Here is a 14,359-nt window from a genome sequence, read left to right as displayed (position 1 = left end):
AAATTAAGAAATGCAATGAAATGTATATGAGAGATTGACCATTACAAGACCTAATCATCGACTACACAAATCAAAGAAAATAGCAGACTCCCTATTGTGCTCTATCGTTTCCCCTACCGAGCCCTTTCGATGTATATATTAAAACCAAGGCTACTTGGGTGTAGCAACTGTCCAAGAATGCCATTTAGGTCAAAACCAAATCACGACTAACTAGAATCAGAGCAGCAAGCGTACAAGCGACATGGGTTACAGCAAGCCATGCTTGGAAACATAGAGAGGAAGGCAAAATGTTTTGGAGGAAACGCGTGAAACGTAACTAGTCAACAAAACCACAGACATAGAAATCAAGATCCGTTTCGGAGGCAACGTCAAAATGCAGGCATCAATGAATGCAAACATTCACTGAAGGATGAAGATGAGATTTTGGGGACAAAAACGCAGCGACGATGAAAGACAAAAATAGAAAAAGTGGGTGAACGATCGAAGAGGAAAAGTGGGGAAATAGGAAAAGTTGCAATTCATATCAAAGGAAAGCGAAAATGGAAGGGAAAGAAGGAAAAAGACAAGTGAATGAGGATAATTGTCGACGGATTACCGAAAAAATTAAGGAGGATCTTGAGATGTGTTACGATCGGCTCAGGAAGGAGGTTGAGAGGGTTATTAGGGGGGTTATGGAAAGTATTGAGAAGAGATAGGGGATTAGGATAACCCTAATCCCCCACTTATCCTAACTCGCGACCCAAACGAGAGTTGGGCTTTAAAGCCTAACCTAATCCTCCATAAAACTTCCTCTAAAAAGTCCCTTAAGGTTAATCTATATAAATGTAACAAAACCCAAAAATATTTATGGACCATGTAACAAAAAAACAAAAGCCCACAAAGTCAGTAAAATTTTTCATAATTTCCAGATTTTCCTTTGCATCTCTTATATTTCTTCTTCCTCCTTCTTTGCGATTTCTTTTCTTTCAGATTTCTTCTTCTTCTTTTCCAGATTTTCTTTCTTTTATTACTAAACAATTTATTCTTCTATTTAAATCTTCTATTTCTTCTTCATCATTTTCGGCAAGATTCTTTTAAGCTATTTCACAATTATTTCAATATTCTTCTTCATCTTCCTTATATTTGAAAATATCAAGATCGTTTAAATATCATTCTAAATGATCAACACTATCGTTTACCATTATCAACACGATCATTTAAATTTAAAGCATTTTCCCATCGTTTAAAACGAACTACAAATCATGTTGACATTATTTAAAAGATCGCTTGCCATAGTCAACACGATCATTTAGCATGATCACACGATCGTTTACCATGGTTAACACGATCATTAGATATGAAGTTTTTAATGATCATTTACATTGGACTACAGAATCGTTGACCATAATCAACAGGATTGTTTACCATGATTAACATGCTATCACACCTCCTTCAAGAATTAAACAAACTTCATATAAGTTTTATACAGATAATCGATAAAACCTTGAAGTCACTCAATATCGCTCCCATTCTGTATGACTCCAGCAGACCCTTAACTTAAATCTTTTTAATAAAAAAGCAAGCGAAAGCTAAACACATAAATTTAAACACAACTTAATAAAACCTTTCATAATTAAACAAACTTTATATAAGTTTTATACAGACATAACTTAAACTTAATTACATAGAAACATAACCAAATTTCAACCCTAATAGACCTAAGTCTGATACCATAAAAGACCAACTAAACATGGATTCAAAACAACAAGACACGTACAATATTTAAAAAAAAATCCTTCAGTAGATAGATAGAAGCTATTCAAGATCTGAGGACATGATCTCTACCAAGAAATTGAAAAAATAATTTGAAGGGTGTGAGCTAAAAAATTGCAATAAGTGATAGCTTTTTAAAATAATTTTTCATAAATCTTTTAGAAATAATAATTCATAATTCCTTTGAAACAGTAAACAATGAACAATAACGTGAATACTTTAACTTCATAAACATTTAAGAAACGGTAACTTAAATCCTTGTGTTTTCCTACTCGAATCCCAAGTATCTACTCATGGGAGGTGGTAGAGATTACCTGATACCAACTCCAAATCTTAGAAATAGGCATCTTTAATCCCTGGTCCTGGAAGATAAGCATCCCTAGCTCCAATCCTGGAGATAAGTGTCCTTACTTCAATTCCTTGATGCCTCTTATCCTACCCCGTTAAGGACTGTTTTGAGATATCTAGGTTTCGAGAAAAATATTTATAAAATCATATACTTCAAACATCAACTAATCTTTAAATTAATTTTCTAGTAAGCCTTAAACATTTCACAATAACCAAACAAGCTTAAATAAATACCTCAATGAAATCACATGCCTTGAAATCATTCGTAAAATAGCTTAAACATCTAACTTAAATCATACATAAACAATAGCTTAAGAAAATGCTTTAAATCACTTTAATAAATTAATTTTTCACTAATAAATACAAGTTTAGGTCCTTGGCTTATAGATTTTCTTGATCTTCTCTTGACCTTAAATAATGATAAAATTATCCATTTAATTTCTCTTAACCAAAAAAAATCTTAGAATTTCCTAAAAAACACCAAAATGGCCCAAAACACCCCACGACACTAGCTGGTGCGTAGGGATGGACGATAGGACTTGGCCATGGGCACAAGCCTTGCCTGGCCTGGCCATGTGTTAACCTCACGCACAAGCAAGTTGGGTGCCTTACCTGATTGCATGTCTAACGCCTAGTAAACCTTGTCACTCAACTAGCCTTCAACTTGCCTAGAAACCACTTTTTTGCCCAGTAACTCACCCTCACTTTGAATAATCATAGCTAAAATTTCATAACTTGTTTTAGGAAATGTTCTTCTACAACATTGCTAAAAACTTTCTTATCTTGCTTACTTTAAAATTTCAGCTCCAAAATCCCAGAGAAGTGTTATGTGGCCTTCAAATAGTACACCTTGCTCATAATGCTTTGGAAACTGACCTTTCTTCCTTTCTTCAACTTCAACTCAAACCTCCTTTGCTTAAATTCGTTTGATAGCCTTAGCCTAGAAACTTGACTCAACTGTTTTTGAAACTTTGAGGATAATTTCACCCAAAACGTACGAGTGAATTTGGAGAAATGTCCTTCAAGCATGCATAGGATACCAATAAAGTACTCTTCGACTCCACCTCTTCATCACCTCCCTTAACCAAAATGTCTAAGTGTCCACTATCAAGCCAAACACCTAGCTAACCTTCAAACATGGCCGCCAACAACCCTTTCTCTTTGCATGTAAGGCTCCTTGCCCAATACCATGCTACCTAGCCATTTTGCCTAAACTCTTAATGCCCAATAACCTCTAAATGACAAGTCTTCTCTCCTAACCAAGGTCATCTCACCTCTTAGAATTATCCATCCTTCTCGACCACACATACAACTCAAGATTGGCCACCTACCTATGTCTAAATGCCTAGATAACCTATTGGCCACCTAATACGCTATCTTATACCCTCCAAATTCCTTATCCTTAAACCTTTGACACTTTAGCCAAATTTTCCTCTTTTCGCAATAATCATGACATATCTTTAATGACACTTTTGAGTTCCTTTCCAACCTTAACCCCACTCAACTGTTATCCTTCTAAGTTCTTCAAAAGATTTAAGTTTTTCTAAGATACGGGGTTCACAAGTACGATCGTTTACCATAGTTAACACGATTATGTAAAATATATTATTTCACTACACAATTGTCTATCCTTGTAATATATCTTAAAAGATCATATAGTTATGATAAACGATAGTATGTTCGATCTTGTATTACTAAAGTATGTTATTTAAAATGAACTATACGATCATGTATCATGATCCAGACGATCATAAATTACACACCCCACCCCGAGCACCTCCTTACTTGGTCTGAGATGTGGCATGAAGTTAACCGACATCGCCCCTTCAAGAATGACATCAGCTGACCCTTAACATAAACCATTAAACAATGAACAACAACGGAAGCTAATACGCATAAATTTTAAACACGACTAACTAAAACATTTCTCATTAAACAAACTTTATATAAGTTTATACATACATGACTTAACTTTATTTACATAAACATAACACCCAAAATAAACCTTTCTAAACCTAAGTCTAATACCACAAAAGACCAATTGAACTTAAGTATAAAACAACAAGACACATACAATATTTAAACAAAATCCTTCAGCAGACACATAACAGCAATTCAGGCTTCGGGGACACAGTCTCTACTTGAAAAGTGGGAAAACATTTTGAAGAGTGTGAACTAAACGAGCCAAGTGAATGATAGTTTTTCTAAATAACTTTTCATTAACGTTTCATGTAAACCCCAAACCCTAAGAAACTTAGATTTTCCAAAGAACTTGGAAGGATGATTTTAAATGAAGTAAAGATGGGAAAGTAGGCTTGAGTAGGGTCATTATAAGTGTGTCATGGTAGGTGAAAATAAGGAAAATTAAGAAGGAATGGTTTTAAAGTTAGAAGGGGGTTAAGTTGAAAAAGGAAAAACTTGACAAAGCCCACATCTTAGGCGTTTTGGACTTAGTGAGTAGCCAAAAGAAGAGAAAATAACTCTAAAGAGGTTATCTTAGCATTTTAGGCATAGGTAGGTGGCCAAGCTTGAGCATGTGTGGCTAGGCATTGAAGACTTGCTCATAGAGGTTATTTGAGCGTGATGGCTTTGGCTAGGCAAAAATAAAATTCCTTAGAGGTTAGTAGGCATTTTGGCTTGGCAAGAAGGCTTCCTTAGAGGTTAGTATGACGTGAAAATGTGTTTCGTAGCTTGCGGCGATACCAAGTGAGGTTAGCAAGGTGTTTTGGCTTGATGTTTAGCACTTTGGTGTTTTGGTTAGGCGAGATGATGGACTAAGAGGCGATGTGAGATGATATTAAGTGTTTTGGTTGGGCAGCCAAGTCTATGTGAGAAGGACTATAGAGGTTATCTAGGTATTTTAAGCAACTACATGGCAAGCCTATGACAATCAGTTTAAAGTTAATCTAAGTGTCTTAAGCTAATCACATGTATTTACGATCAAGGTGGTGCTGGATTAGAAGTAAGAGGTGTCTTAAGGAGAATTAAGGGTGGATTGAGCAAGGTTTATGTGTCAAATAATTTTCCTGCAAGGCTTCCTATAAATAGGCAACTTCACATAAGGATTTCTCATAACTTACTAGTGGAATTTCTCTCAAACCACTTTTAAAAGTTTAGTAATTGAGTCTAGTTCTTTGGAGAAGACTGCTATTAAAATTGGAGGTGAGAAGCTAGGTGTTTTGGTCAAGAAGATGCGATAGGGTCATTTTAGAGAAGAATATGAGAAAGGTGAACTTCTAGAGAGCAACAGAGCTCATCCTTTGGAATTTTGATTCTGAAATTTAGAGGTAAGAATCTTTGTAAAAGGAAGTATTTTCATTTGAGTTCTAGATTTTAAGATATTAAGCTCTAAAGTGAAGGTAAGGTCTGGTCGAAAAAGTGAGTTCTGGGTAGTATGGGTGGTTGGTCGAGTGTCATGAGTTGCTGGGTGAGATGGTCGTGCGTTTTGGGGTAAAAGAGGTTAGCGTGGGTATATTGAGCATGTGTTGGATGCACAACCTGCTTGCAAGGCAAGCCATGTGCATAGGCGTGCGACCAGGTAAGTGCACGGCAACCCTGCGTGCTTAAGTTGACCATGTGAAGAGCGTGAGGTGTGCGCCGGCAAGGCCCCTTGCAAGGTTAAAATGCTACTGGCCTGCCCAGGTCATGCATGCACGTGCTAGCCTTGTCGCTCACCCCCCTATGCGTCAACCCTACAAAAAATGTGTTGTTTGGCTGTTTCTTGTGTTTTTGGGAATTTTAAGAGAGGTTTTGATAACTTTATGGTAAAAGGGAATTGAATAGAATTATTTTTCATTATTTCAGGTTAATAAGAGATTGGGAAAATTTACAGGCTAAAGGTTTGAACTATCATTAGTGAGTGACAAAATGAGTTTAAGGTCAATTTCTAAATACGATTTATTATCTAATATTTTAAGCATGTTTTGATGTATGTATATTTGAGTATACTGATTTATAATGTATTTCCAAAGCATGAGTTTAGAAATATTTGACAAGCATGTATTTCCTGATGAATTTACTTATGAGATTTACAAAAAAAAAAGTATGTTTATGATAAGTATTTAATTTAAAGAATGAGTTTAGAATGTTTTAGACTATACCGTCCGATATATATAGCAACCCTTCGGGGGATATTGCTTGTGTACGGAGGTTCCTTTCATGAAAGTATTCAGTAGATACCTAATTTCCTGTCAATGGACAGATTCATGATCTACATATATGATATCTAGTTTTTAACATATCTAGTATCCTATCATTGGGACAGATTAATGAGATGAGGGTTCTACAGATGCTTAGTTCTATCTTAAGAAATGAAGGTCTATACGAACATCTAGTCTCCATCTCATTCTAGCTATAATGAAAGAGGGCACTACTGATGCCTAGGTTCCATCTCATAAATATCATATCACAGGATGAGAGCCCACCTGAGTGTTTGTGATTCCATCTTTATGATTCATGTGATATAACAATTGAAAGGAAGTTTAAAAGGTTTAATGTTATGTTATGTTTCATAATTTATATATGCAAAGACAAAGTTTAAAGTTTATTTATTTCAAAATATGTTTGTTGAATAAGAAATTTTTGGAACCAATCACAGATCGCCATGTCATTTACTAAAATAGTTGAATTTGGGATTAACTAAAAATTGACATGTGTCCCAAATTAAAATTAAAGATATAAATTGGCCAATTCTAATGATGTCACATGTCTTTATTATGACCGTTGGATCAAATTAATTATTTTGGTCCAATTAAATATTATTTACTTGGGCTAAAATTCAATTGAGCGAAAAAATAAGCTTAATTTAACCCAAAGGTTAAATATGACTAAAATCCATGTGATTGAGCCCATGAGTCTGGTCCATGGACCAACTAGGCCCGAGTCTATAAAAGCCCATCGGAGAACTCTAGAAATAGAAGAGTTCTCTTCATTTGTAAGAGTTGGAAATTTTTTACTCCAGAAGGTCTAGAGAGAATTTTTCCAATAACTAGAAGATTCCCTAACTCTTAAAGTCGACCATCCTCGACGATTGAAGCTCCTTCGAAGATACAAGCTTTCTTCCAAGATTTCAATTTCAAGAACATCATGTGCTCCGCTTCCTCAAACCAAGCGTATGATGGATACGAACATTCGCAGCAGAAAACATGATCGAAATTTTACCCTAATTGCAACTAAACTTAATTTAATGATTAACATGCATTAAACACAAACCTAATTACACTAGTTAGGGTTCAAAGAAAACATACTTTTGAAGCTTTTTCTGACTTATCCAAATCTTCTCCCGAACTCAAACCGGACCTCCACTAGAGTTGATCTACTAATCTCCAGACTAAGAACTGGGTTGTGGGACTCGTTAATTAAAGGAATTAGAGAGAGATGTGAAAACAATGAAGGGAATTAGGTTGAGATATGTTTAATTTTTTGAAGAGAAGAAAAATAAAAGATTTTGAAAAACAAATGGCCAGAAGTCTTTTCAATTACTCCTCATTTGAACCAAGACAATCTTGACCAAATACTAACTCCTGAATATCTCATATTCACTTAGCACTTAGTTAACGCTAGTTCAGTCGAGAATATACTAACAACTTAGTAATTCTTGTAACTATAACCCTCCATTTTTAGATCTCAGAGATAAAAATCATTATGTTCCCGAAAGTGGAAAGACAATATGAAAACTAATCTAAGGGACCCTATCCATGTATAGAGTTCGCGGTGTTTCGAATCCTATAATACAACCCTCTAAAGGGAACGTCGCTCTAGGGCAGACAAGCAGACGCATTATAGGAATCTCACGGTGCAACCCAATGAAAGAGACCGTGGGATGTGTTATCACATATCCCTCACCCACTTACTATGAACTACTTCCCCCATTCACCTTGATATTGATCCATGTAGGCACTCTCTAAAGGAGTTCGCTCCTATGCACGACCCAAAGCCCTGCATGGACCTCACGGTGTGAATTCTTAGGGGCGCTGAAGCTAAAAACACGCTACTTTTCATTAGTTGAAGTGTTCTAAGATAGTTTTTTAAAGGTTACTCAGAAAAAAGGGATCACATTTAGACTAACTTAAACATATCCTAATGTCTAAGTGAAACATCTAGTATAACCATTATACCGGATTTTAACCTACGATGTTTAGGTGATAAACTAATTTTATTACCTCAAAACTCTCACGCAAGCTCATAAAACTAGGTTAACTAGGCTCAGGAATTGATTACGATCTCCAGGTAGCAAGTGTTCCATCAACCATCAACTTAAGAACCTCCAACCTTTGTCATCTTATTTGACTTGTTGACAAGATCGAACCAGCTGAGCCTCTTGTAACTAGATTTACAAGATATCGACCTAATTCTACACAAAATTGGTTTATATGTTTTTAACCTAGGTGAGCATGTAACTTATCTTTGTTATAGATTTTAAAAGTCTAATTCATTTTATAACACTTATAAAAGAACTAGGTTATACTATAACATTCATTCAACAATATATAACCATTATATAAACAAATTAATTAATATGAATATTTTTTATTTACTTAACTTTTAATTGAAACATATTTAATTAAATTAAATCATATCTATTAAATTAAATCATTTTTAATTAAATTAAATCATATTTAATTAAATTAAATAAATCACTAATTAATTAATTAATTTCATTAAATCATATTTAATTAAAATTAAATTAATTAATTAAACATTAATTAATCATATTAATTAATTTCCACATAATTAATTAACATGTATACCAATATTATAACCATTATAACATACTTTAATGCATGAATATGTAAACCTATGGCGAGATCTTAAAACAATATGACATACATTATACACATACAATTTAGTTTAATTAAAACATACATCACATGCATAATTAATTAAACAAACACCTTAAAATGGATTGGTTTTGGCTCCTAAATTAAGCTAACACCTAAATTATTACATTAATAATTTGAAGTAGTACATAAAAGCTCCCGAATACTTCGAACCGATTGGAAAACCACCTAAAACAGCTTGAACCGAACAAAAAACCATTAAACCGACCCAAGACCCAACAGATTGGGCTTGAATCGACCCAATCCACCCATAAAACCTTCAGGTGCGTACGGGTCCGATGGCACCAGATCGGACCGGGGCAGGCACGTGGTGTGGGGCAAGACTCGGGTTGGGTCGTGGGCGCACAGGTAGCAGGCTTCCGAATTCAGGCTGCGCGCGCATCATGGGCTGGGCCTTCAAACGACCAGTGGGCCACGATGGGCATGGGTTGGGTATGAAGGTCGGACGCGTGGGGCAAGGGTCGAACCGGTAATTCGCTGCAGAAACGGATTCCAGCCGGGTTCTCGGGTCTGTTGCTCTAAAACAGGTCTGTCCAATTTTTTCTTATCAAATTTCTTTGAATTTCTCTCTCCTGATGTAACCATTACAGCCTAATTACAACTCTAATGACACTTAAACGAATTACAGACTCTTTGCAAATTAAAATAAGCCATCAACCAAGCTAATTACAATAATTAATAAAAAAAAAACAAAGCTTAATTTAATTGAAAACTACTAATCCATTTTAGTTCATCAGAAATTTATCAAATAAATTAAAATACCTACACCATATGCAATTGAGTAAAATCAAGCATGCTCTGATACCACATGATGGATACGAACATTCGCAGCAGAAAACAGGATCGAAATTTTACCCTAATTACAACTAAACTTAATTTAGTGATTAACATGCATTAAACACAATCCTAATTACACTAGTTAGGGTTTAAAGAAAACATACCTTTGAAGCTTTTTTCAACTTATCCAAATCTTCTCCTGAACTCGAATCGAACCTCCACTAGAGTTGACTTGCTAATCTCCGGACTAAGAACCAGGTTGTGAGACTCGTTAATTGAAGGAATTAGAGATAGATGTGGAAAAAATGGAGAGAATTAGGTTGAGATATGTTTAATTTTTCGAAGAGAGGAAAAATAAAAGATTTTGAAAAACAAAGGGCCAAAACTCTTTTCCAATTTGAAAAGATGACTATTTATAATCTAATTATATGCAAAATTTCATGTAATTAGTTGGCCAAAATCTCAACACCTAGCATTCCACTAACATTTAGTGGAATTAATCACCATTTCATTTTCTCTTGGTGGGTTTGGTGTCATCATCATAACCTTCCACATAACCCACTAAGAGTTACTGGAATTATCCAACAAAATGTTGGATTTTCCTTATAACTTTTGTCAAGGGGCAAAATGGTCATTTAACCATTCTAGTCAAAGTCAAACTTTAACTTTTTAAGTCAAAAGTCAACATTTTGAATTTTTACCATTTTGTCCTTCTTGACTAATTCCAACCTCCTAAGCATGAATCTACATTTATTTTTTTCAAATTCAAATCACATTTGAATATAAAGCCGGTCAAAGTTTGACTTTTCAAAGTCAAATGTTAACATTTTGACTTTTTACAACTTTGACCATTTCCATTAATTTCGATCTTTCGAATATGAATCTCTATTCATATTTTTAATATTTAAATCACATTTAAACATAAAGCTCTTGCTCAAAGCTATAACCGACGACTATATCACATGTAGTTGTCAGTTTCTCTCTCTTTACATAGTTTGAACGATTCGAATTATTCCAACATATTGTTTGTCACACCCCCTCCCGGACTACCTGCTACCTTAGACCGAAAGATGGCGTGAAGCCGACGAACAACGCTTTTCTGTACCTGTATCTGTCGACTCTGCTTAAAACTTTCATGTGATGAACTTGCCAATCTAGTATATAAACTATTGTACATGCTACAAAACACAGCGGATCCTAGGCTAGTCAAACACAGCTAGTCAAACACATACATGAAGTGTACCTCAAAATTTACCGATTTCACGAGTAAACCTAAAGACACCTTAATCAAAATATAACCAACAAAATTTACACAACTACAGCTCCTAAAGCTTATACAAACTGTGGAGTATCTATAACATACAAGGGTGTGAATACATCACAACACAACAGACTTTATGCCCAACTCAAAACACGTACTGGCAATCGATAACGAAGCTTCCGCAGACTAAGGCAGTCTATCAGGCACCGGGAAGTCGATCTCTACCTGGAAAATGGGTAAAACATTTTGGAAAGGGTGAGCTATGAAGCTCAGTGAGTGACTCAGTTTAAAACTATGAATTTAAAGATAAGAGCACGTGAAAACTTTACACATATAAATCTGTTTATACAAGTCGTAAATGTAAATGTGTAATAGTAAGAATAGCTTCCTTAAATACTCAGCATGTTCATCATTGAAATCTAGCAAGGCATATCAAGTATATCGAAGCATTTTAACTAACATGACGAATCTACGTTGTGTAGGGTACACCTAGTACAACAACGTTTACAAGCACTACGATGTAGTGGGGCCCGCCCAGCACTCCCATCGTCTTTGTCGTAGTGGGGCCCGCCCAGCACTCACGACAGCATCGTTGTTACGGAGTACACTCAACGTCAACAACGAAATCTAACCAGTGTGCACACGGTAATCTCTAGCCTCAGGCTCAAGATCTCAGTCATGTAGTTAATGAAAATTTCATAAATCATCATAAAATATTAAAACATGCCTGCTTATAAATTTTACACAAAGCTCGAACTTTACTCAGCTCTTTCGTGGAAAATTGTAGTTCTTAAAACAAAACTTCATACTAATTCATGCTTTGCTTAAAATATTGTGGTTTAAATACTTTCCAAACATTTAATATCTACGTGCTAGCATAAATTTCTTTAAGAAATCTAGTCTCCAAATGTATACTTGAAAATAGTCATGAAATTCAAATACCTTTCATGGCTTCGTAAATAAACATTTATCGCATTCAATCATAATAACAGTTATGGAAAATATTTCAAAGTTGGTTTTGTCACTCACAGTCTTGGGCTAGATCCTTGGTCTATAAGCTCGGTTTAATTCTTCTCGGCCTGCCAACAACCCAACCGAGTATTAAAACCCTAAACATTCTGGTTTCCTAAAGATATACATAACATGTCGCACCAAAGATGACGCTCACGAAAACAAAGCTTAAGAAATAAAATCTTATTTCAACAATTCTCTAAAATTTCCAGATTTCTAACATAAACTTCAAAGGACTATAACTTTCTCAATACTTAACCAAAATGAGTGTTTTTTATATCAAACTCTTCATTTTGAGATCCTCTAAAGCTTACCTGAAGACATATAAATCTGATTCCCCGTGCATAAACACATATAACCTTCAAAACAGAACCACTTCCAGAATCGCGCGCACACGACCTCTTTAATTTGTTCCTACAATTTAGCCAATTTTTAGTCGTTTTTGGTTTACAATTTCTTCATGAAAGTTGTAGTAAATTGAATAAGCTTTCCAACCATACCAAATAGAGATTCTAACTCCACCGATACACTCTGAAATATAAGAAAAACCAGAGACCTCTTGATTTCGAGTGAAAACCAACTGCCCTGTTTTCTTCATCAAAAAGCACGAAATGAATATCCGAATTTGCTCCAACGTTCTTCATAAAGTTTGTTTAAAAATGAGTTAACTTTCAGTAAATGTAAATCTCACCTCTTAATTTCTTTTGAAGAGTTCAAACCGAATTAAAAACCAGTGATGTGCAGAATGAACTAAAATTCAGCCATTGATACACTTTGCTTGAGTTCTCCTCCTCTTCTTCAACCTAAAAATTCTAGTAAAATTTCTCTTCTTCTTCCAAACTCTCTCTTAAAAGTTCTCTGCAAATTGAAGAAGGAAAAGGAAAAAAAAATAAAGGGAACTTGGATGTCTTCAAAATCTTGGCGGTGAAGGGAAGAGAAGAAGAAGAAGAAAAGAGAAAATGAAATTTTCTTCTCCTTTTCTTCTTTTTGTCCTTTCTTTTCTTTCTTTTCTTTAATTAATTTAATAAAACTATTTAATATATAAATATATATATTTATATTTACACTTAATTTCCATTTTCTTTTTCTTTTTTTTTCCACATTTAAAGAAATTAAACCAAGAAAATATCGGGTTTACATTGTTCTAAGTTAATTCCGTATAAGCTAGCAGGGGAACCTAATCGACCTATAGATCATGGGCTCCAACGATTCGAGATTAACTAGCTAAACCCTTTTAGACCAAGCTAATCAACATTCGTTAACTAACGAATCATTCCACTAAAGTCTCGTAGTTGCACTTCCCTCCCTATAGATATATTTTTGTCCATCTGATATAACCAAGTTAATCCTTCACAAGTTATTTGTAACCTCGGCTGGATCAAAATACTGTTTTACCCTCGAGGCTACATCTTGTTCCTTAAGTCCCACTGATCCACTATTGAACAATTGGTTTAAGGTCCAACCTTTAAACTGAATCCTTCTCGAACCAATGAAAGAGTGAGGCCCATTGTTCAAGACTTAGATTTAGTCCTTAAGAGAACAACCTATATACTAACCTTAAAGTGGGTAGGAGTGATTTCCGTCTTGCACCCTATGTCTCTAGCTATCCACCCGGTCTTACCCCTGAAATGGGAGGCTTGTTGGACTAGCACCATTGAGCTACCCTCACCCATGCAGATTTAAGGATAATACTGTTTGGATAGAAGTTCATAGTTAGCTCAGGATTAAGATTAAGTTACCTAGGTCATCATAATAAATCCTCAATAAACACTTTATTGAATAGAATGTAACTTAAACTACAAACTACGAGTTTTAGGACATAAATTCCAACAGCGTAAGCATCCAACCGATAGAGAATCAAAGGATTAAATTCTAGAGATCAAAGCACATCGCATCAAATCAACACAAGCACAACACCACACAAGTTCAACTCCACAAATCAAATTTCTCCAAAAATCTCGTGTGAACAATGTTTTACAAAAATCGTCACTCACGGGACTATTTAGCTCATCATTTCCAAATATTTTTCCCACTTATAGGTAGAGATCGTGATCCGAGAGCTTGACCGTGTCTCCAGTCTGTTGTGCCAAGTTATTAATAGTTTGTTATTGTGGGTTAGTTCTAGATCTTTGTGTCATGTACATTAGTTTTGTTTATGGATAGATCAGTTCAAATGTTTTCTTTTGGTTAATGGGATGTGTGTAAATAAACGGTGTTTCGCCTAAAACTTATTTTGTATTAATGTAAAGAAGTTTATTTGAGTTTGTTTTACTTTACTCAAGGTGTTTAGCATCCCAAAGGTTTTAAAAGTCAGGGTCAATTGGTGTTGTTTAGAAGGGAAGCAACCTCGGTTGACTTCACGCTACATCTC

General features: G+C 35.0%; 1 protein-coding gene across 12 annotated transcripts in view; it reads right to left on the bottom strand.

Annotated features, from left to right (window-relative positions):
- Positions 1 to 13,078, bottom strand: part of LOC107991735 (uncharacterized) — a 38,770-nt gene extending 25,692 nt beyond the window's left edge. For 2 of the 12 annotated variants that reach the window (XM_051090737.1, XM_051090739.1), the window contains exons 1-3: positions 12,680 to 13,063; positions 12,489 to 12,573; positions 12,303 to 12,402 (exon numbers count right to left, since the gene is read on the bottom strand). In XM_051090737.1, the coding sequence (XP_050946694.1) occupies positions 12,303 to 12,342 (40 nt within the window). In that variant the 5' untranslated portion in view covers positions 12,343 to 12,402; positions 12,489 to 12,573; positions 12,680 to 13,063. Of the gene's footprint in view, positions 1 to 8,944; positions 9,512 to 9,880; positions 9,964 to 10,946; positions 12,245 to 12,302; positions 12,403 to 12,488; positions 12,581 to 12,679 lie in introns of those variants that run through there. The other 10 variants (XR_007824118.1, XR_007824120.1, XR_007824119.1 and 7 more) reach the window with 10 other exon arrangements.
- Between the last annotated feature and the right edge of the window lie 1,281 nt (positions 13,079 to 14,359).

The sequence above is a fragment of the Cucumis melo genome, chromosome 10 (genome assembly GCF_025177605.1).
Source record: "Cucumis melo cultivar AY chromosome 10, USDA_Cmelo_AY_1.0, whole genome shotgun sequence".
NCBI lineage: Eukaryota > Viridiplantae > Streptophyta > Magnoliopsida > Cucurbitales > Cucurbitaceae > Cucumis > Cucumis melo.
Note: the sequence above shows the minus strand (reverse complement) of the source record. Positions and strands in the feature narration are given on the sequence as shown.